Raw genomic sequence first — 25,068 nt, 5'->3', positions numbered from 1 at the left:
AGCACGCGGCACCGGTGCCCCGGGATCCCGGGAAGGGATGGAACAAAGGCTTCACAAACCCCTGGGCAGCCGATCCCGGTGTCCAGCTGGACCCTCGGGAACAGCAGGCTGGAACGGCAGGCTGGAATGGCAGGGATGAGCACAAATCCCGGGTGGCAGACCAGGTGTATCGAAACGGGGAACCCCCCGGAGGTCTGGGCAGGCAGGGCGAGCACGGCTACAACGCAGCGAAGGCTCGAAGCGACGGCGGGGCAGGGCGGCCACAGCCCGGCTCCCAGCGGGGCAGGGAAGGAGAGCTTTGGAATCCCGGGGCTTCTCCAGCAGAAGGAAAAGCAGCCGAAGAAAGCAGCCTCTCTCTTTGTCCAAACACCGGGACCGACTGACCGCACACCCAGGTGAAACAAAAGAGTAGCCAGATGCACCCCACCTCAATGGCTAGCTCTTTTTTTTTTTTTCTTAAATACCCAGCCATTTGTCCCCCTAGCAACATGCATGCGGAAAATTCCTTTAATAGAAAAAAAACAACAAAAAAAAAAACCCAAAAGACCAAAGACAAAAGCAAAACAAAACAACCAAAAAACCAAAAAAAAAAACCAAAAAACCCCAAAAAAACAAACCAGGAGAGGTCCCAAAACCCCAACATAGTTCCAGTACAGTTACAGATTGGATCTCATTGATAAACAGTTTTAAGGTGGAGGCTCAGCTTTGCAAGGCATTATTCAAATTACATCTGAGTATTTCTCTGTACACAGAATAAGCATAAAAATAGCAATGAATTTGATTTGGAGGAAGCTGTCATTGTCAGTTTTGCTCTTGTGTCTGATTGTATATAGTTACAAACAGAGTAGTGTGAAGACCTACCTTAACTTGTGTGACTTCAAATGTCATCTTCACATGGCACTGGGAGGAAAAAATGCCATAATATAGTGCATTAAAATTGCAATACTCGGTTAGTACTGGTTAAAAGTATGTTTTCCACTTAACTAGGAGTGAATTTTCTAGGCAAGTTAAATGTTCATCTTCACTTCCAAAGATCTCTGACTAATTTAAAATCTGAAGCCAAATAAATTAAAAGAATTGAGACACATTCCTTTATGTGAATCCACCTCTTTTGGTGATAACAAAAGGTTTGTTTATTTAGCCGAAAGGATGTTCTTTCTCATGTCTGTCTCACTCTAAAAGCTTGAAAAAGAAAACTTACTGAATAGTGGCTATGAATCAGCAGTGCATTGTAGGAGAGCAGCTACATTGGTTAGAAAAGCTAAAGAGGACTCTATTGAAGAGAAATATGTCCATTCCCTAAAAGAGCCTTCATCCCTTTTCATTAAGAACATTGAATTTTAATACTGTCAGACCTTCATAAATTCCTTGGGTAACCATTATTAGTGGAGTCTCTCAACAGTCAGGAGTTCGCCAGGAAAATGTACGGAAACTTCTGTATTTTTTAATGAAAGTTTGAAATGTGTGTTTGTTCCGCCTCCATAGTGTGATTAGAAAGTGATTTAATGTGACATAAATGTTTGGTCAGTCAAACACAAACAAACATGATTGACGGTGACATTGCACACATTTAACTCATTATGCGTTACTTTACGGCAAAATTATTTGTGTAAACAGTCTGCTCAGTGTTAGAAGTAAAACAAACTAAGAAACCTCAAAATATTGTATTTATTCCTAATATTTTCCTTTTGGTTTTAGCAATGTAGCATCATATTGAATCTTTAATACTCTTTTTGGCACCAAACTGAACAAAAATGAAATCAGCTTGAAGAGATTAATGTTCTGTAAACACTTAAAGACAAATAGATTGCACCAAACTATATGCTAAGGGAAAAAGCCTCACCACAATTTACACCTGTAAAGTGTATTTTAATAGTCCAGTCTTCTTATAGCATGGACTGTTACCATTGTATTAGAAAAGGAATTTGGACTCTTTATTAACTTGCGCAGTCTCAGAAAAAGATGAAAATACTGCACTGTACTGCAATTTCTGTATTGTTTGGATTAACAAGTGCATACCAGAAGTCTATCCGTATGAAAAACATTGCAAAAAGCAGATAAATGGAATAATAGAGGTGATCAAATTTTGTCCCTGTATACAATCCTACAAGCCAATATAAGTTAGTATTGTTGTGTAAATTAATAAAATGTGGAATGTGGTACTCGAGTGTAACACAAGTCCACAGCCAAATTAGTTTTGTCTTTGCTCTGTAGGTAAGACAGCCAGTACACCTCATTCCAGATCTGAAAATTATCTAGAGCTGTCTCTATTATCCTCTAAGCTATTTTGAGAGCAGGAATGTTTTGTGGGCTCTTTTGGCAGCTTTTGCACACATCTACACATATGCAATACCCACTTGACGTTCCTTTCTAGTCCAGGCTGAGAGACATAATAAAGCCACACAGATTTACATTGTTTGGGTGCTTTCCTACACTGATGGAACACATCAACTTCTTGCTATTTATTTTTGACCACCTAGGCAGCCTTGGACTGTTTTAAAGTGTGGCACTCAGTATGAACAGTGAATTCCTTGACATATAGAAGGGATTTAAAAGGGGGGTGAGAAGGAAATGCAATGTCTCAATTTATTGTGAGGTTCTTCAGGAAGCTGCATAAACTGATTACATGATCCTCCTCACAGGACCTAGACCAAATATTAAATGTAGCTTTTTACCAAATACATTTCTCTTCAAAGATCATGTGAAGGTCTTCCTGACTGTAATGTTTTTAATCATTGATTCTAGGAATTGGAACCTGTAAAACCTGTCGTGGTTTAAAACTGTTTGCTGTGTACACCTAGTATCAGTTCTTGTGATAAGAGTATATTTGCCTTGGGCTAAAGTCTACCATGGGACTGCATTTTCAGTCAATCATTTGAACAGATCAACACCAGTCTATCTTTTGCCTCATAACTGGATAGAAATCTTGCCCTGTTTTGTAAATTGGAAACTCTTAGAAATAGAGCCTGTATGCTTTTTGGTTCAAATCCATCAAGGCCAGCATCTAAAAAAGAATTAGATATCATTATATTTCAAGAATACTCTCTCTGCCTTGACACACTACAAAATTCTGCATTAGAATTAATGAGGAAAGGTGCATAAATCTCATTTGAAATTAGAACTAATACTAATTAGCATATTTGATGTTTTATAAAGTATACTCTTTTTGTACAAATTTTAAAAATCATCCTTGCATACAGAAAGCTGTGGAAATAGTTGACTGAGATTGTAAAGCCTTCATAGTACTAAGGATATTTGTTAGCTTTGATTTCAGCAGACAATGGAATTGAGTAGAGAGGTAGTTGATAATTTGTAATACTTAAGGAAATACAATTGTAAGACTGTAAATGTAAGAAGCTTCACTCTGTGATACGACCATAAGAACTGCTTTCAGCCAGTTACTTCTCTGTCAGCTTTAGATATCCATATGTAAAGGCATAACAAAAGTAGACACTTACACAAGCAATTTGGGTGGACTGAAAGGGCGTTATAGGTGAATGGGAGGAAATGTTTAAACTATATTGCTTTCAATATACACTTCCTTTTCAACTGCCAATCAAGAATATTAAAGATCATATTGAGTTAGGACAAGGGATTATGGCTTTAACCATAAAGGCAGAAGGCAGGATTGGATTAGATGTTAGGATGAAACTGTTTATTGTGAGGGTGGTGAGGCACTGGAACAGGTTGCCCAGAGAAGTTGTGGTTGCCTTATACCTGGAAGTGTCCAAGGCCAGTTGGATGGGGCTCTGAGCTACCTGGTCTAGTGGAAGGTGTCCCTGCCCACAGCAGGGGGGTTGGAATGAGACAGTCTTTCAGGTCCCTTCCAACCCAAACCATTCTATTATTCTATGGGTACTTTCTTTTCACTCTTACCTGTGTTAGAGAAATACAATGCTGCGGAGAAGAGAATTGTAACATTAAACATTCTCAAAGGCTTTGTCTTGTTTTGTGCTCTTTCCGTGGTGGTGATGACCTGATCTTATTCAATGCTAAGGAGCAGACTTTACATCTGCTTTCACTGTGCTATAAAGGAATTTAAATTTTGTTACTTCCTTAATATTTTTAAAGACACTCCGCTGTCCTTTCCCTTGCAAAATGCAATGAAAAATCCTAGGTCACACTGCAACTCTAGCATTTATTCTCTGCTTTGATGGTGATACTTAGATCTTGGCAGAAGAGATTATATAGCATGATCTGGTTCAGATACGCTCAATCTCTTTCATGTAACTATTTATGTCATTACACTGAAAAACAAATGCTATGGGCAAGATAGATCATTTGGAGCTACGGAGCTCCTGGTAATTACACTGCCGGGTGTAGGGCTGGGTGTATTAAAGGTTTTCATTTTCTCCTGACAATACTAATGGTTGTGCTTGCAAGAGCTACATAATTTTATCATATCTCTGTCACCATGTCTCACTAGGAATTGATTATATTATGTAAATATATTTTCTGATAACAATATTGTATCTATATACAAGATAGAGGAGAGCAGAGGAGTATCATGGCTTAAAAAAAGATACAGATGAAAATTACATTTCTTCTCTTGGGATGCACTATGTAATTTTCCAGCTATTCTTCATATAGGCTATTGAAGCAGTGGGTAATTTATTTTATGACTATCCAGGAGACAGAATTGCAGTGTGACTTAGTCATGGAGAGATAATAATCTAGTTTACAGTACTAGAGAGGAATCTGGAAGATATAGATTCAAGTTCTTGTGGTAGTATGGCAGATTCTGGATCAGGTCCAATAGTAACCTAAACTTTAAAATATCATCACAAAGGCTTAAAGTAGTCAAGAGCATAATGACTCCTAAGGCATTTTTCCTCACTTTAAGCATTTTGAAATTAGTATGTTATTGACATGGATTATGGATGGAGCTGATCTGTGGAACCTTACTCTCTTAAAACTTAGAGTAAGGACTCAAGAAAATAGAAACAGAACACTGAATACTGATGGTTCTTAATAGTAATTTCATTTCTAGCAGATCAGCAGGTACTGCCTTTCAAAAGATACCAGGCAGGTGACCATCTGTCTCTTTGAAATCACAGAGAAAATGTCATGGTTCAGGTGGAGATAAAACAGAAAGGTCATCTTTAGTTGACAGTTATGATCATCTTATAATAACATAGCATCCCAAATATCAGCAATTCTTTAAACTCAATAATCAACAATTCATGGTATCCTAACAGAGCATATCTTAAATACTCCAATCACTTAATGAAGTTTAATTTAGTCCTAATTGATATCTTGAGATACTTGAGCTTGATCACTGCTTTGCAAATGTTTGGTTTTTTCCAGTCCTTTCTTGGTCCTTGACTAAGGGTGAGTATTTAACTATAGATCTGATCTGGAGTTCCTCCTTCCAAATCAAAACCATCTGCCTAAAGAAAAGAAAGCAAGGGAAGAAAGTAGAAAGGGAGACACGTAATGTATTTGTATATTTCTTCCAGCCCCAGGTGGTGTCAATCTAAGAAAAAGCCACAAAATAGACCATAAGTTACAAACATGCCCTTGCTATCATTACTCTTATTTTTTTACTAAGCCTGCACTTTATCTCTCTTCTGTATATAGAGTTGCTGATCAGCAACATTTGCAAGCTTCCTATAGATAAAAGGGTTATAAAAAATGTGATATGGCTTCTCTGTGTGTGGTGGGGAATAACACAATGCAAATCCCTTTTACCATCCCACATGGCCTCTGAATGGTGAAACAATTTCTATGGAAGAAATTTCTCCTGATTGTTTGCAGCCCACTTGTCAGGCTCTATATGATTTGGAACATCTCCATATTGCAATTTATTCTTGCAGTTGTTTACATCTCCAGAGCTAAAGTAACTGATTATTTGGCAGCCTGTCAACAGGGGAAGGGAATAAAACAACAAAAAAAACAACCAAAAAACCAAAACTAACCAACCAAAAAAACCCCAAACCACTAAACCACACAAAACACCCCAAAGAAAACAAAAAAAGAGGAAAAAAATCATTTTAACTTACATTTCACCAGGTTTCTTAACAAGTTTCCAATCCTCCTGTTCTTTAGAGCATTTTTTTGAAAGAGTGCCTTTTGACAAGTTTAACATGAGTAAAAGATTGATGAGTCCCAAATTAATACTCAGCCTGTAGGATAAAAATGCAAACTTATCTAAAATACTATAGAAAGTCCTGTCAAAATAGCTCTGGAATACTGAAATTTGAAAACTTGAAATTTTTTGATCTAAGAAAATCATAGATTCACAGAATATCTTGAGTTTGAAGGGACCGACAAGGATCATTGAGTCCAGCTCCTGGGCCTGCACAGGACATCCCCAAGAGTCACACCCTGTGCCTGAGAGCATTGTCCAAACACTGCTTGAGCTCTGTCAGGGTGGTGCTGTGACCACTTCCCTGGGGAGCTGTTCCAGTGCCCAACCACCCTCTGGGTGAAGAACCTTTTCCTGGTATCCAACCTAAACCTCCCTGGCTCAGCTTCAGGCCATTTCCTTGGGTCCTGTCAGCAGAGATCAGTGCCTGTCCCTCCTCTTCCCCTCACGAGGAAGCTGTAGCTGCAATGGGATCTCCCCTCAGTCTCCTCCAGGATGAGCAGGCCAAGTGGTCTCAGCCGCTCCTCATTTGGCTTCCCCTCAAGACCCTTCACCACCTTCATTGTCCTCCTCTGGATGCTCTCTAACAGTTTAAAGTCTTTTTTTATATTGTGGTGCTGCAAACTTCCCCCAGGACTTGAGTGAGGTCGCCCCAGAGCAGAGCAGGACAGTCCCATCCCTTGCCCAGCTGGCGATGCCTCCCCAGCAAAGGCTGAGAAAGCTGGGGCTGTTCAGCCTGAAGAAGAGAAGGTTGTGTGGAGACCTCGTAGCAATCTTCCAGTATCTGAAGGGGGCTACAGGGAAACCAGAGAGAGATTCTTTTTATGAACTGTAGTGATAGGACAACAAGTAGTAGGTAAGAACTGAAAGAAATTTAGGCTAGATATTAGGAAGAAATTCTTTACTGTGAGAGTGGTTAAACACTGAGACAGGTTGCCCAGGGAGGTTGTGGATGCCCCAGTTCAGGCAGTGTTCAAGGCCAAATTGGATAAGGCCTTAAGCAACCTGGGCTAGTGGGAGGTGTCCTTCCCCTGGTGGGGAGGTTTGAGATTAGGTGATCTTTAAGGTCCCTTCCAACCCTTTACATTCTGTGATTCTGCTGTTTTAAAAAAGAGGAAATGGCGAAACTTTTTTCCTCATGCTCTCTATGAACCTGCTTTCACCGCATGCTCAGTGTGCTTGACGAGAATTCAGTGTATGATTTTTGCATAGGATACTTGATTTACTGACTACAGGGATTCGGTTTTGGGGTTTTTTTTCAGCATTCTAGAAAGCCCCTTAAAAATAAGCGATGCTAATTGCCATAACAGTGTACTGACTTATGTGATAAAATCTGAGTCCTGTTTAAGCAGTTGTTTGTACATTTTAAAGAAGGCTGTCACTTTTACTCAGAACTCTGCATCTGTTTCTTTGGTTTTAGATTGAGGAGGATACGTGGCAGAAATACTACCTGGAAGGAGTTGCAAATGAAATGTATACGGAATATCTGTCTAGTGCCTTTGTTGGTTTGTCCTTCCCTGCAGTTTGTGAGTAAGTAGAAATACATTTAATATACAGAAGTAGTTCCCTTCGTGCAAGAGAAATCTAATTTTTTAGCAGGAGACCTTTTCACTCTGCTGAAGTCCTAATATTGCTATATCAGATGGTGTCTAATAAAATAAACATTAAAGCAATCACTGCATGGAAGTATCTGAAACACTGTAATGCCTGGTTTCAGTAGAGATTTGTAATTAAGTGATTGTAAATAAAAGCATAAATGTTTTTGGTATTGAATAAACTCATCATCAATCTCTTTAAATTGAGTTATTTACTCAAAAGCAGTATCCTGTTATTTTTTCTAATGATTCCTATTCTTTGAATAGTGGTGGTCAGTATCAGCATCTTGGCTTGTGTTCCATTCCAAGGAAACCATTAATTCAACAGATGTCATGGAGTCATATAAGCAGTGTGGCACCCAGAGCTCTGTGGAAGTGGTTGCAAACCACTTGCAACAAGTGAAATATGTCAGAGAAGATATGTCAATTCAGTTGAAAGAAGCATAGAGTACATAACCATAGCAGAAGCCATGCAATAACTTCATTTCTGGAGACTGAAAAATGCCTATATTTATCCCAGAATGGGTCTGTGTATGAGAGATTTGTATGCATAAGGTTTGTTTGATGAATACTTTGTCCACTTAATCAGGTTAGTGTGGCACTCTCGTATTTCCTCATTGGTTGGCATTGCTCTTCATTCCAGTCATACTGGAAGGTCACCACAAGGGCTGTGGACAACTTTTGCTAGGGGCTGTGGAAATGCTTAAAAAGAAACAGACCCTACTTTGATGAGCTTGGTGTCAAACTAGTTAATGTAGAAAAACTTCTGTAGACTCCATTCTTACAGGAGGAAATAGATGAAGAAGTAAAATACCATCTTCTTATGTAAAGGAAGATGAGTATGCTTTTGCTTCTAACTTCTCGCACCTTTCCCAATTTTTACAGGAGCATAAACATGGCATCAGAATGAGGGGAAAACAACTGTTAGACAAATATTATCCATTTAGAAATTGTCTGGGATGTAGCTATGACAGAGCCCAGTGTTCAATTTCCTGGTAAAATTAAGGGGTTCTCACTCCATCCTTCTACTGTGTCAGCCAAACTGTGTCAAGTTTACTGAGGGGAAAAGTTTTTTACTATAGCTACAAAAATTTATGTGGATTTCTTGAAACAGGAAATCTCATATTTCAGAAATGTATATTCAGAATGAATTGTAGTTCGTACTGTTAGCACTAGCTACAGTCATGAAAATTAAATCTCCATGCCAAACAATTTCCAAATGTGTCAAGTTTCTATATGAGTTTCTAGGAAGATTTGACTGAGACTGTATTTGACATGAAGCTGGCATTCATTTATCTGTGCTGGTAGAATGGAGATAATCAATAAAGAAAGGGTGCTTATTGAGATTTAGAAAGATTTCTAAACTTTGGAGCTCTCCTCAAGCAGTTGGGTATCTGAAACATTAGCAAACTGTGTTTGCTAGTTTAAGTAAAACAAGAAGTTTTATCTCAAAATTTCCGGCATACTGATAGCTCTATTAAGAGCACATTGAAAATTAAAATGTAGTGTTACTTATTAATGAGTTTGGTGCATAGGTATTTTCATTACTGTAAGAATTGACTGCTCAATTTCCAGAAGAAGCAGAGGACAATGACAGCAAAAAGTCTATTGCATTGGTTTGTGAAGGGGAAATTGAAGCAGCGGATAAGCTTAGTGTATTCAGCTACCCGTAAAATATACAGACTTTGAGAACGGATTTTGTAGTGTAGCTTTTAAATTCATCCAGTCAATGACATTTTAAAAGTCTGAAATTAAATGAAATGTTCTGCTTCCTCAGGTTATTTGTCATAAATGCAAGTCTAGGAATGTGATTCTTTTGTAAATAGGCTGCCAGACAGTCTGGATAACAAAGAGCATGCTGAGACAGTGAGGATGGGAAACTCAATATTGCTGAAGAATTTCAAGCTTTTGATGTCAACACTAGGGGGAAGAATTAGATGGAAACAGAAGTTAATATCAGTCTGCCAGTTCTATTTATAACTCCGTGTGTGTACTGTGTAAACATATTCCAACCAATATATTTTCAATATGTGAATGTAATTCCTAACATTCTGTGCCCTTGGATATTGCTGGACCAGCTGTGGATGATGTTGATTGAAGATAAACTAACCAAACTGTCCCGCACTAGTGCTGAGTCTTGTAATATTTAGTAACGTAAGGCTAAATACCCCAAAATTTTCCTAATGACACCAGCGCATCTCTAGATTGACACTTGACCTACCAGTGGGAACAGCCACCTGTACATGTGTGATGTTGGTTGTGAAAAGGGACTGACTCTTGGCCTCTTCTCTTCCTGCAGACTGGTGTTTGCGAAACTAAAGCTGTTAATGATAGCCATAGAGTACAAGTCGGAAAAACGCGAAAGCAGGTACGTCCAATGCCTCCAACTTTGGAAGTTCTGGAATGCACTGTCAAGAATTTTGCCTGCTTTTTTTTCAGAATGAACATAGCTATTCTTTGAAACATTTCAGAATATATTTAGCATGCCATTGCATTGCAGCATTTCATGTAGTACTGAAAGGCACTTATTTCTGCCCTCTTCCTCCCTGAAATTAATCCAAGTCAGAAAGTTTAGTAGAAGGTGCAGTAGTACTTATGTCCCATCTCCAGAAGTGATTCTACTTATGGAAAAGCTTACAATATTTTTGTCTGTAGTGTATCTCTTTTAATCAAAGGTCCAGCTTACTCTACTGAAACCAGAAAAGTGGAAATCAGATGCAATATCAAAATTCATTATGGCTATGTGTATTCTCAAAATACAAATTTAATTTAAATTAATTTGGGAGAACCAATTTAGATAGGATACAGGATGAAAAAATATAGGGTAAACATAATATTTAAATGGTATCTGTTCTGACAAAACTTACATGAATAACATAATGAAACTGGAAAAAGTTAATTTAGCCTTGAAATTACCGATTGGCTGGCTACTTTCTTAATCAAAAAGAAAAACAAAATTGTTATTTAGTAAAGATTCGCAGATGGGAAAAGAAGTGTTTCTTGCATTTTTTTTTGTACAAAAGTTCATAGAAACCTGATTGAATATTGGAGTCAATCTTCCATCAACTTGTCCATCAGTGCTTTAAATGATATTCATTTTTAGGTAACAAAAACTTATAAATGTTCTCTGCAACATGTGGAGGGTCACATAATAAAAATATGACAATAATGACTTTGAGAGGAATTTGATTTTCCTCTTTCAAAATTATCTTTTGTACTGCTGTAGTAAACCTGGAGTGATACATACTAGTTCAACTTCTTTGTGGCTACTAATTACCTTTTAGTGGCTAAAGGGCACTTTTGAGGGCAATTGCTTCTTCTCACAGGAGAACCAATTCTGTCAATTGAACTCATTCTGCAGTTTCTGGGGTTTTGAAAGTTTTATACTTATTATTAACTTTCATAATTTCTCTTTATTAAAAGAATCTATAAAACCTGTGCTAGACATTTGATGTGGAAAAAGCAGTGTTACAACTATTTAGGAGTATTTCCATGCCCTATGGTTGATTTTGCTGGATTCTTCCCTGTGTTATAAAATGAAATGTGAAGCGGTGTAGGTACTATTGGTATCATTTTTGTTCACACTGTGCTGATTAAGAAATCCTTATTTTTTTAATATCAGATTTTTATGCTGTATTCAGCTCCTTTGGACTCTTAAAATACTTTTCCATTGAATGACCTCATTCTGCATTAGCTAATGTAAAGCAAACAATCTATTCTTCTGTCTCTGAACAATTTAATCTCTTGCTAGAAAAAGGAAAAATATGATAGTAACAGCAGTGGAACAATTTACCAGGTTTTGTGTCTTCAATATTAAGAAATATTTGGTTTCTGTTTTTCTCCTAACAATTATTGGCCAACTTTATGGTGCCATTACTTTAGTTGTCATTTACTTACATAAGAGCTAATATTGCAGTCTTTTGCAGTAATAACAGATTGTTCTTGGCTTCCATATCATTCTTTGCATTAACTTCAGTGGGAGTTGGATTGAGTTCTTAATCAAAAGGTGGTGCAAAGGATCCCACAAAAAGTAACACAGTGTGATGCAATCATGTACTTCTTACTTAAAGCCATGTAGGTAACAGTTTGCAGTCAATTAATTTAGTAGGGGAAAAAAAAGGAGCCTAAAATTGCAGGAAGCAATACTAACAAAGGGATATTAACCGCTGGATTTGGTGAATATGTATGTAACAAGAGGAGGGCATATAAGGTAGATAGTCACATTTTCTTATAACCCTGATCCACAGTAATATCTACTGATTTTATTAACCAATGATAATTTTATAGTCACTGTTGGATCAATTACAGAGCTACCTGCAGCATATCTTTACTGTTCTACTTGTTTTTGTTCTCTTAAACCCAAATATGTTAACTACATATTTGTGGTTTTCTGATCCTTTAGTCCAACCAGAAAGGTAATGCAGCAAAACCTCAGTTTCTCACCTCCTAAGTATACTTGCATCTCCATGCATCTTATTAAATGAAAAGATGGCGAATTAAAGTTAGAATAACATAGTTTAGAAGCACACACTCTTTTTGAACCATGTAAATTCGTCATTTGTCAATTATGTTTGTTGATGCTGACATTGGAAATATTTTATTATGCTCATATCTAAATTTCTTCCTGGTAATTCTTCATGAAGGTGAAGTGGGAACTGACTATTCATATTCTTTTAAGCTTTCAGACTTTATGGGAGTGACTAAAAGTAGATACATGCTTATTTATTTTATAATTACACTTTGCATTCATATTTTGTAAAACTATTGAGAAGTTTTATATCATTTAAAATTTAGAGAAACAATAGGAAATAAAACGAAAAATTTAGAACATTATCTAGGCAGCACCCTTTTATTAAGAGCTAATACTTCCTACCATAGCTGAGACAGGTCTAGGAACAGTATTTTCAGAAGCAGAGGAAATTTTCAAAGCATTCTTTCTACTTAGAAGATGAGAAGATCTTACTCCCAACATGTTATTAGTCATAATAAAATGTCTGTATCATTAAATTATATATCAGATGTTTTACTTACACAGGGAGTTCCCTGTTAAGATTAGTTTCGTCTGCCTTCATCACTTTGCACTCAGAGCTAAAGCAGTGAAAAAGATTCAGGAGTGTGTGCAGCTCTCAACAGTAGACATGTAAGGGCATTCTAAATTTCCTAATCCCCTCTTCAAATCTTCAACTCAGTCTCAAGGATAAATACTAGTCCCATCCCATTCAATGGCAGGCTTTTATTTGACTGCTAATATTGTCATTAGATGTAGAATGGCACCAATACTAATTTACCTCTGCACATTTTTTTTTTTCTCCAGGCAGTCACCTAGATTCTAGTTTTCTAAACCTTTCTGATTTACAGCCAAATTCTGTTAACTCTGCTGGAGTTTGAAATCAATAGTAATTATAAATTATCAGAATTCTCTCCAAGTTAATATTGCTGTACAAGTTAGCAGCAGCTGAGCTTCCTGCCTGCAGATGGTGTTTTGCTTCTTTTTTCCTGACTACTCATAAAGCTACACAAAACAGAAAGCACACCTTGATAACAAATTTTGTCAGTATTAGATAGGTAATTATAAACAATTACGATTTTACAGGATGCTTAAAAGCAGCTATTCAAGCCTAAATATAAGTAATATAGTTATAAATATGATAAATGCATGTTATTTTTCATATAATGGGTAGAATATCTAGAGTATGTTTATTTTTTTAGGCAACTGCTTCTCATCAAGGTATCTTAAAGATTAATTAAAATAGCCATGATTAGATTTTTGTAACCTTTACATTTATATATTTAATAATGTTTAAATTACTTCTCAGCTATCAAAGAAATCTCTGAGTTTACAAATCTCAATTTAGAGTGCTTCTGACCAGCTACTAAAGTCTGCACTCTAGTAACTCCAGCTCACAATATGAGTTAGCCATTCCTTCATCTCTGATTGGTTTCTGGGAATGTTATAACCCCTTTACTAAAAATAGGAAGCACTTAAATTTTTGTCTCCCTGATGCAAGCCAAATCTTAATAGCTTAAAAAAATGCTCTTAGCTCATTTGGAGAGAGACTTTGGCTTTTTTGTAGAAAAATGCAAAGGAAACATGGAGAACATGAACCTGAAAATGTCCCAATGTTAAATATATAAGAAAAACTAACAGTTCAAAATTCAGATATTCAAACTCCTCATCTGAAATCCCTTTTAGAGAGATTTCTGCCTTCCTTCTTCCCCTGTATTTTTTTTTCTTCATAAGTAAGCAAGAAGGAAAGCCTAACCAGGATTCTTCCCTCCTGCTCCCCATTTATACTCCTCTTGTAAAATTTTCTCTTTGTTTATCCATATATTTGTTCTCATTCTCAGCAGAAAAACCTTTAAGCCTTGAAGACTTTTAAATAAAGGGTTTTTTTGCTTTTGCTTTTGGTGTCAGTTGATTTCCTATCAAAGTGTTTGATTTGCAATTCTTTTCTTGTCGTTTGCAGAAGCCGAAAGCGGTATGCCCTCTTCGTTACCTTTCCTTCCAACCTCAATCCTACCTTCACTCCTTCTAACTTCAGGACTAATTCCTTGCCAAGAACACAGGAAGATAACATCTTTGTCTATCTTTCTCTGTATATACACACACATATATACATATATATTCATCTATCTGTGTGTGTATATATATATATCTGTGTGTATATTTATATATGAGCCCCCAATCTCAAAGAGGAGAGAGAGAACACCATTTTGTCTCTCCACTGTTTCTTGTGACTCACGCACTAACTTCTTTGCAGGAAGTACAAAATAAAACAGGATTCATTTTTTAGGCTTTTTTGTCACCTTTGTGGAGTCATTGGTGTATCAGATTGTTGCATTTGAAAAGCAGATTTTGCTGTTAATATCTCCTGTCCTCATTTTGACTGTATCATGACGATGTATATTTCGTCTTTACCAGCCCTTGTGCTGCCATAATTTTTTCATATTCACACTTTCATTGATGTCCTTCTTTCCCCAGAGTCTTCCTTCAAAACACATCTTACAATACAGTAGTTCATGTTCTCTTGCAGTCTCATCTTCCATTAACAACAACCAGATACCCTGATCCTTCGCATTTCTGGTCCTGTTTTGAGTCCAGTTATTCATAATACAGTACTCATTAAAGCTATTGTACTGTTCCAGTGAAAGTGCCATGGATAGTTTGTATTATATGTCACACTCATTTTAATGACATTTATTAACTCATTTATGAAGATGTTACTGAATGTATTTGTTTCTCAGCTTTGGGGGTTTTTTTTGAGATGGCATGTTTTGCATTTTCTTTGGTATACCATGCTGTGAGTCCTTTCTAGTCTACATTCTATCATGCTGCTATTGGTTTGGATGAAGAAAATAAGGCATGTTCTTCCATATCCTTGTCTCTCCTCATCTCTCTTCCCCTGACAGCTTTTTTTTTTCCTAATTGCTTATAGCAGTCTGTCTGACTGTCATTGATGGTCTGGAGACCTGCTCTCATTGTCCAGACGTGTCAATTTCCTTCTTCATCACACTCTTCAAACTTTACTTTCCATGTCTATTCTGTTGTGTATGTTGTATGTTATATGTATTTACGTTTTAGTCTTCCTATAGTTTCTGAGTAGATGTGTGATAAGAGAGGTGGCTTCCTGTCAGTTTGGCATTATTGATATGATCCAACTGCAGAGAAGTTACTGCAACACTTAGCATCTCCAAGGATCTGCAGCTGTTGCACCTCTACTTTGCTTCTTGCTTCTAAGTATATCTTATCTTGTGGTGAAGGCATGTTAATGCTGGCATGATGAGCAATATGAAGAAGTGTTGTACCAAGTGAAGTTGCTTGCTCCCAGAATAAAGTATATTGTTGTGCCTTATTGTACTGATAATTAATCACTTCTGGAACCAGAAGGAATAATTTAATTGTTTCCCAGTGTATTGAGTTCACCATCACTGTTGAACTAGTTTGGACTATGCCCAAATAAAATACCTCATGCACATCCTGTAGACCATGACTTAGTAGGTGCTGTTGTAAAAAACTTAACTCCTGGGAGCAACCTTTTATATGCTTGTAATAATTAAGCTTTAATATACTGTAGCATGTAATGTGCACTGTGTCTTTTGCCTTGTATTCTTTTTAGTGTCTTACTAGATTTTGCTGTGTAGAGCAATATGGAGCATTATGAATTAATGTCAGTGATAGAACCCAGAAGAAAGAAGCAATACTTACGTGTTACAATTAGTGTGAAAACTGGTATGTGCACAACTCCCACTATGAGATTTGTGCACCTACTGTCACACTCCACTTCAAAACATACCCTGAAACAAAAAATGTTCTCTTTAACTACTTCTATAGTTGGATGAATGACATGGTATGTTTTAAAAGACCATAATGCTAATAGTGGTACTTTTTATCTGGGCATAGCATGAAACTATCAAGACGAATAGCTGGTTTTGTTTAAAAGTGTGGTAGCTATAGTCAGTAATACCACATAATTTTGTTTTAGATAATGTATTCATAGTACTTTAACAATATTATATCCTCCTGATTACTAGATGATATTGCTACTGTTTGAGTTGCATGGGGAATGGTACAGTACATCTACCACAAGGTTTAAAACAGAATTGTTACAGCTTTTGTTATGCGTTTAGTCAAAATTTTGCTGTTCGTGTTTCATTTAATTCAACAATTGGTCTTTTTTTTTCTTTAGAATAGGGTGATGGCAGTCACATGGGTAGCCATACAGCTGAAAACAGCAAACAAAAAAAGAAGTAGGGTTACTAAATCAGACAAGTTTCCTTGATGCAGGAAGGAACTGTTCAATTGGTCTCTGATAATGGGATTCATCACACCTAATTTTATCAAAATGTTAAACATCTAATCTCCTGTTAGTTATCCAGACTTAGTCCATAATTGCAAGGGAAGAGAGAGACAGTTCTTGAATGCATTAGAATTCAATCCCAAAATGGATGAGATTAATCCCACCTTTAGTGCTGTCTAAAATGTAACATTGAAAGTAAGACCAAACAGGAATAGTACGTAACAGAGACATGGATAAGGGAAATCCTTAAAAGATCTCTTCTGGTGCATGTTGCTATTGGTTGACCTTATCTATGCTTTCAGTTTTCAGTGATCTTGTACTGCTGCTAAAATGTCGTTACCCTTGCGTATTTGCTGGGCACCTCCACGTGCCTTTGTCAGCTTGGTTTAAAGACCTTCACCACACCTCTTCCGTAGTAGTAAGATCCCTCTCTTGTTTTTCTCAGAGAAGGCTGACAGTTACGTATATCTGAGAGTCAGCCACTGTACTACTATGTCTAGATTAAGAGTTCAAAGTTACATTCATTCACAACTTCAGCAGTAGTGGGAGCCTGCTCAGTTTCAAGCTATGCAAAGCAAATTGTGGAGCCATGCTACTTAGCAAGTGGCCTACCAGTAAACACATACTGCGTAATAGCGGTTCAGACTCTTGACACTGATTGGTTACTTTTTCCATGTAGTTCATGTAGAAGATAGCTGAATATTCTAGAAAACTACAGGAAACATTTTTCATCTCCTACTGAAATCTTTTTTATGCTGATAAATTATTAGAAGTAATGTTTTAAATATTCTAATAATATGAAAAGGTATCAGGTTTCTATAACTTTTTTAATAGCGTTTTAGCCCAAGAAGCATAATTTGAATGCAATATGTGTGATACTTGAAAGCAGGAGACACCTAACAGCAGAAATGAGTAAAAAATAAATATCTGGAGGGAATTAGTCCTACCCCAAAGTGTCAGTTCACAAATTGTCTTACAGTTAAAATCTCCAGTTATTAGGCTCTCCATCAAATACCTTTAAGTTCAAGAAAACATAGAAGATCCGCAATCAGTAATCAAAACCTTAGCTTACTTTTAGTGCTTTAAAGGAAGATATATTATGGTATGCATTAGCTAGGTCAGAGTATTGGTGTATTGTGCAGTCAGTCATCCGTGCACTACCAAAAAGTATTGAGCGGCATTCATGTTCTGGAGTAGTTTCAGGTAGATAGGAGTGGATGAACAGATATTTTCCTGTATCTGTATTTTTTTGAAGGTAGCACTTATACTTAAAACATCAGAAAGATATAAACCAGTAAGTGAGTTGATCACAATTAACATGCAGTGAGAAACATGAGTGGATATCTATTCTCCACAGACATATGAAAAATTCATCATGTTCTATCTTAACTTTTCATTGAACAATCTGTGTAAAGAAAACCATAAACATTCGTCTAGAATTTCTGTGACCTTGTTTGAATTTTTCATTTTTTTTTTTTAAACTTTCCATCTCAGATGTGCACTGATTTCTGTTTGTGTTTCACCTGCTTATATTTCTGTCAGTCTGGGAACTCATTTTCGGCTGTGTAGATAATACTCCTGGTTCTTTCTTGTGCTTTAAGTGTTCAGTGTCAGATTGGATGGGGCTTTGAACAATCTGTTCTAGTGAAAAGTATCCCTGACCATGACGTGAGGGTTGTAATTAGGTGATTTTTAAAGGTCCCTTTGAACATAAACCATTCTATGATTCAGTCTGTGATTCCGAAGAGTACAACTGAATTCAAGGCTGATTTCCACATTTTCAGTGTGGGACATTTTCATTGCTCTTAGATGCATGGTCCTGCATTTAGTCACCAAGTGAATCTTCTTTAGCAAATGGGATAACTTTTGCAGATAAGTGTAGAACACAGGTTTCCAAGCTGCATATTCTATTCCACAAGTGGCTTCCTAATTGTAATATTATCAAACAGTAATGGAACTGGCTTCTCCTAAATTTATGGTGGTGAAGTATGTTAAATTCCCATTGAACACATTAAATCGTATTTAATTTACATGGCTTTAATTGCCATGTGTCCTAAACATTCATGTGTGAAGGAGCAAGCAATCATGTGAGCCCTGTCAGGAAAGGTTTTATCCTGAGGAATGTATTTCTGGAGCTGGAATCGTTAAAGAAATTATGACTAAATGTTTTTGAGCTTGCTATTACTTGATTACCTTCTAAGGTAACCTAAACAAGAAATGTTATAGAATTACAAAGTTTGATCAAGATCTTATAAGCTTCTAAAGTACTTGGCCTTCCTTACTTGGTTTCATGAGCTGATTTAGGAGATAAAAAAATCAAATTGTGCTTTATGATAAAAACATGTGTTTCGAAAAATCAGCATTATTTTCAGTAATATTTTTTTCTGATGTGTGGCACAGAATGCATATATAATGGATTAGCTATATCTATTGCTATTAAACCTCATGAATTTCTGTCCTTTTTCCCTTTTATTTTGTAGCCTTGGAGATATATAAAAATGAGACATTAGCTGAAGCTGTCTCTCTTAAAACTCCTGTTTAGTTTCCCACGTACTTATATTCTCAGCTTTGGGGATTTATATATATATATATATATGCATATTTTCATATTAAAAAAACACATGCATCTCTAAATAACTGATGGATGCATTTTTGTTGAAATACTCAGAAGACTGTTTTGTTTTTCTCTATGCTGTTTGTTCCCCATATTCTATTTTAATTCAAAACTTTTCCCTTGCTGTATATATTAGAGTGCTTATCAAAGCATAACTTCAGCTAATGACAGTACAGGTGTCATAAGAAATAATTCAGTTACAGCTTTAATAAGCTGTATATTTAATATATGCATACAGACTCAGTAGAAATTGCTCACGATTTTGCTCTGGTTATACATCAGTGTGTATATAAACCCAAAGCTTTATGAACTTTTGCTGTAACTCTTAGCCAGTAGCAGTGATGGGGCAAGTTAATTTTCATTTCCAACAGAAGATTTTCCTGCTGGGTTCATACTGCATTAACTGTTGTCACATCTATATTTTGTGGTTATAAATACATTGTATTTGTGAAAAGAGGTATATGTGAATGAAGTATAAGATATGAAAAAAATAAAGTCTGTACACCGACCCATGTGAATTGATTTAATGTGTCTCAGAAAACCTTGAGATACAAAATCATGCTCACAATACATTGCATCCTAAATGAAGCCAGTTACTTCTAATTTATGACTGCGTTCCATGCATCTTGAAAGAACAGCTTCATTTGTTTATTACTTTATTAAATTTTAAGTTTTGCTGTGAGGAGTGAACATTTATACATCTAGTGGTTACCTCAGTTTGCGGAGTTTGGGTTGTTGAGGTTTGGGTAGGAGTTTTTACTCTTTGGTATGGTTTATCCATATCCAAGAATTGTATTGAGGAAAAAACCAGCCTGGGCCTCTGTAAGGAAATGTGTTCATCTGTTTTCACTGAAAAGCTGTAACACTTTAGTGACTTCAGAATCAAGTAAAGAAATAAAAAGTATTTTTCAGACAGAGCAGTACCCATTTGTACCTAAGAAAAACAGCCAACCCAAACTATACTACAAGACCTTACATATTTTATAAGGAACAGTATAATAAATACATGAGATTAGCCTCTATAGAAGATTTTTTGAGTTCAGCAGCTAAATTTTCAGTGTAGTGGCAGGTTACTACACAATAGCAGGCAGGGAGGAGGAAAGGTAGAGACTAAGATGGCCAGTATAGGACTCTGCAAGTGCTAGTAAGTACTTTTTGGGTTCAATTGACAAAAGCTTGTGCAGGAAAGCTAAATTTTCCAACCTGTTTTTGACCTGAGTGACTGGTTTCATATGAAGAAATTATGTGATTTTTTCTTCTTTTTTTTTTTCTCTTGTTTTATTCCATTTTAAACCTGTGAAAATGCATTTTAAAACTGCATTAGGTAAAAGTTTTCATTGCAAGTGCAGCCATTAGGCCCAATTCACTAACAAAATAAATACTAGCTATGATAATAGATGATAAAGAAAATAAATACTAGAAATTATGGAAAATAAATACTAGGTATGATACCAGATGATACTAGTTGATGATAGATGATACTAGTTTAGCTGTGTAACTTTATTTCATCCCATGTATCCGTGTGTGTAATACAGATGTTATTTGTACCATCACATTTCATTTTTTGCAAATATTACTAAAGTGTGCTGTGGAGATGAGCCTGCTTTCTGTGGTGATACCTTCCAATTTCTGTAGTTCTCCTCTCCTTTTTTATTTTTATGTTGCAAAGCTTGAAACTGTGAATGAAGGAAAGGGAAGGATATCTGGGTAGACGCTTTCTTTGAGATTTGATTTCTGTTCCAGCCTCTGACACAGACTATCTGTGTGAGAGGGAGATAATAATTTTAACCAAGTCTTCTGCAGCTGGCCTCTGATTAACTATATTCATTATTTTGGGAATCAGGGGCTAGGCTTTTGGAAATGCTGAGCATTCTTACAGCAGAAGTCCCTAGAAAGTGTGTATGGACCTATGCAATGCTAAACACTTAGAAAAAGTTCGCCTGTAGGCATCCCAGATTAGTAAATACTATATCTCATAGTGACCTAATCTCTCCTCTGTAAAATGAGATTATACTATATCTTCGTTCTTCCTGTCCTGTAAAAGAAATGAAAAGTTTGTGCATCTTTTGCGTGCTGTAGAGACGAACATGGCAGAAAAACACACAGGAAAAATAAGATGCTGATTTTAAAGAGAGATAAATTACATGAAGTCATGCCTGAAGTAGTGGCAGTAAAATACCACTGAATGAAGTTTCAGATTGTGAGAAGGAAGGAGGTTGTAGGTATTAAATTAAGAACTGTATCATAAGATCTACCTAATGGGGGCTGAATTATGACTTTATGACCAACCTTTTACTTCTGAACTCATGAGCACTTTATTTTGTGCCTGCATATTCTTGTCATAGGGCCTTGCGGGCATGTGGAATTACACAAAACAATGTGCCCATTATTAATCTTTCAGATACATTATGTTGTCATACTAATTTATTCCTAATGTGTAAAGAATAAAGAACATATTGAATAAGAGATGTACTGAGATCCATTTTCCCTCGTAACAGTAGCATGAAAGACTTTGGACCTTCAAATTTTAGTAATGTATGCCTGTTCAGAATTGTGCTTTATTTATTTTTGTGCATATGTACTTCCCTAAAATCAATTTTTGCTAGATGGACAAGTGTTTAAATTGCTGGTAGTCTTTATTTACTCTAAATTGCATATGCATACCATTACTACATTTTGAGTTAGAAAAGCTAAACTTTAATAAAAGACAAAAGAGAGAAAACTTTTGAAAAGCTATATTAAGTTTTAGAGGGTCAAAAGCTAAGATATATTACACATTAATATAAACTTATTGGAGAATATATTTATATTTGTCTCTATCTGTATATTCATATTTTGCTTGGTACTTTGCAAAGTGCCTTACCTAAAATCTAGAGTTAAATTATTATGAAAATAAAGAAGATATTTCATAGACATGGAGTACCTCACTTCTTGATACCAGTTCCTTTGTCAAAGGTAGCTGAGGCTCTTCTGTCATGGTGGTTGGGTTATTTTTGTTCTTTCATGGCTGCATAGCAGAGTTTTAAAAATTTTCTATCCATTTTATGTTTTTTCAGCTGTCGTGACTGGTTGTCTTGTACCATTCCCCTTGAGTGTATGTGTGTATTTATGATTTTAAACAATAACATTACATGTCCAGATAGGGGTCCCATTAACTTTCTATTTCACTAGAAATTGGCAAAAATTTGCATCAAAAGGTTTAGTTTCATAAGTGATATTTTTTGTTGTTATTGAGTGGTGGTTGCTGCTTTCCTTTTCACCGTATTGTGAATTTTTCACCACTTTGCATGACAGAGCAAGAAAACAGCAATGCTCAGCTTCACACATCATGTTTCTGAGAGGTTTTTGTGTAGTCTATATTTAAAGCAAAAAGATAAGAAAACAGATGTAAGCACTTATATGATGTGATTATAGGCAGGGGCATTTGACTGTCTCAAACTAAAGTTTTTTGTAAAAAGCATGTGAAACTTATTTGATTGGAAATATCAAGGAAGAATGGCTTAAAATTTCCTTGCAGCCTTTCCTAACTAGTGGGTCCCCTATAATAGAATCAAATAAAGCTAATTTGGAAGAGTCAGTTAAAATTAATTTATTGTTTTATTGGTTTTGTTCTTGTTTCACTGAGCAGTATATTAATCAATCCTGGAAACCACGTCAAGATTCAAGAAGGTACCTTAGGATTCTTCATTGCAAGTGATGCCAAAGAAGTAAAAAGGTAATTAATGCACTTTTATCCTTGAATATAAACAAATATATTTCATTTCAGTTTTTTTCTTTACATGTAAATGCTTCACCTAATTTTCATTATTATCTGTTTAAAATTTCTCAGGGGGGATTGGGTTGTTACTTTTGAGCCAACTTATGTGCCTGAAGTTTTCTTACCTACAGTCCTAAATATCAAGGAAACAAAATTTGCAGCAGATATGAGAAGTAAAGAGGGTGGGGTTTTGAGTCCTCCTAGAAAATGTGAAATATTTTTATTTGTTTTCTCTATACTTATTTTGTCTCAGAGGAATTACTATGAGAGAGGAGGACAGGGATTACAGTTCTGTTAGTTTCAGGTTTAGAGGAGTTCTTACCTACATAGGCTTTAGCAAATTCTTGATGCAAGTTAGCTACTGTGTTCATTCTGTAATTGCATTAGAAAAATAATATTTATATTCTTGTAATTTTTCTTTAATGGAACTACAAACTCTATGTCTTCATAATAATAAATAAGGCTATGAAAGTGCATTATATCTCAACCATTGCAGACAACTTCACAGGCTCATTGTGCTTGGCTGTACTAGATTTGGGAAGAATGGAAAGGAGTTTTATGATATAGTGTGGAGGACCAAATGTGTGTACTCTTGTTTGTTAGGATTATAGTATGCTTGGAAGGAACAAAAGAGCAATGTGATAAAAGAATTTTTCAAAGAAAAATATTCAATGTCTCTGTGATTAAAAAAAAAAAAGAAGAAAAGGAATATTTGCAGCTGAGTGCTTCCCTATAATTTGTATTTTCATTATGAGTCATGCAATCAGCTTTTTACTGATATTCTCCATGAGTTTGGTATTTTAACTAAATCCTATACTTAAAATGATAAAGTATGCAAATGATACCCTTTATTAAGTTCCAACCTTTTAGGATTAAATATAGTGAAATAATACCTAACCAATGCACACTTGCCATGAATACTTAAAGCAAGTGAAAACACCAAAACAGTGAAACTAGAAAACTTGAATTCTATTTTTGTTGAAAGAGCTAAGATAGTTTTTGGCTAGGTGAAGCATACAGAACAGAGCAGCAGTGCTCCTGTCCTCTCACATCTGTGGTACCATCTCTGGAGTGTGTGCATCCTGCACTGCCCCAGGGACTCTGCCTTGCAGCATACAGTTCCTTTCCAATCTACTGCTTTTCTCCAGTTGAATATACAGAACTGTCTTCACATTGCTTTACTGAGCTGCTAGTTTTCTTTCATTTATAAGCATTTTACACTCTCCAATGAACTTTTTCTCAGACTGCAAGTAAAATGGCATAGCATTTTTAACTGCTATGGTTAGGGAGAAATTGACTGTTATTAAGGAGTTTAGACAAATTTTTCACATCATTCATCTAGCGTGTTTTATTTGACAGTGAGCTTGAAACAAGATTTCCAATTCTGCCCGGCTTTTGGCAGAAGACTTTGTTTAGAAATATCCAGCCACATTTAGAAATATCCTTGCCACATTTCTTAGCTGCTCTGTGCAAAGCAAATGGCTATCAGATGTGTTTCAACTAACAAAGCCAATTATGAAAAATGTTCATTTCACCCTTTGAGCTATGAATCAGAGTCAGAAATATGTTCTAAAATTGAGGTCTTTCGGAGGAGAAAAATGATTTTTTAATAAGGCAAAATTAAAGGTGTTTTATACCTGAAATGCAAATTAAATTATTCTGGTTTTGTTAATGAAGACATTTCAGCTCCCTTAAGCTATTCATATTTATGTATCCCACGATGAAATAAAACATACGATGTTCAATTACTCTTTCTGTTAGAATCACTTTTGCATTTGTAGAAGAATAGTTTCCCATAAGAAGCAATTATACCTAGGTAAATAGCAACAATTATGCCTAGTTAAATAGCTTCACATAAAATCTTGACTGTTTAAATGTAATACAAACTACATGAATTGCATCTTCATTATTCTTGATTCATTTACATGTTACCACTAGCATCAGAAATCCACTTTCTTCAAATCCGCTTCATTCACCCCAATTATCTAGAATAATTTTATTACAGCAATCACTTCAGGTATTTATTCTTTAATTTGGACATAGGATTGAAGGTACCCTTTAGGACAGTTGTCCTGCAGTGAACTTCAGAAACATGATCTCTAGAAATGACCAATATCCAGTTTGTGTTACGAAGTTTTTGTGAGGAACTATTTGTGGTAGTTGATTCTTGTTTAATAAAGGGGCTCTACAGCTGGACTGGGGAGAAATTGTAAAAA

General features: G+C 36.0%; 1 protein-coding gene across 50 annotated transcripts in view; it reads left to right on the top strand.

Annotated features, from left to right (window-relative positions):
* KCNMA1 (potassium calcium-activated channel subfamily M alpha 1) overlaps nt 1-25,068 on the top strand; it is a 439,613-nt gene that overhangs the window by 310,812 nt on the left and 103,733 nt on the right. For 28 of the 50 annotated variants that reach the window (XM_048311474.1, XM_048311473.1, XM_048311468.1 and 25 more), the window contains 4 exons: nt 7,509-7,618; nt 9,983-10,051; nt 14,151-14,162; nt 22,724-22,810. In XM_048311474.1, coding sequence (XP_048167431.1) covers nt 7,509-7,618; nt 9,983-10,051; nt 14,151-14,162; nt 22,724-22,810 — 278 coding nt within the window. The remainder of the gene's footprint in view (nt 1-7,508; nt 7,619-9,982; nt 10,052-14,150; nt 14,163-22,723; nt 22,811-25,068) is intronic. The other 22 variants (XM_048311470.1, XM_048311505.1, XM_048311501.1 and 19 more) reach the window with 1 other exon arrangement.

Source organism: Corvus hawaiiensis, chromosome 8, assembly GCF_020740725.1.
Source record: "Corvus hawaiiensis isolate bCorHaw1 chromosome 8, bCorHaw1.pri.cur, whole genome shotgun sequence".
In the NCBI taxonomy this organism is placed as follows: Eukaryota; Metazoa; Chordata; class Aves; order Passeriformes; family Corvidae; genus Corvus; species Corvus hawaiiensis.
The sequence above is the reverse complement of the archived record's forward strand: the minus strand, read 5'-3'. Positions and strand labels throughout refer to the sequence as shown.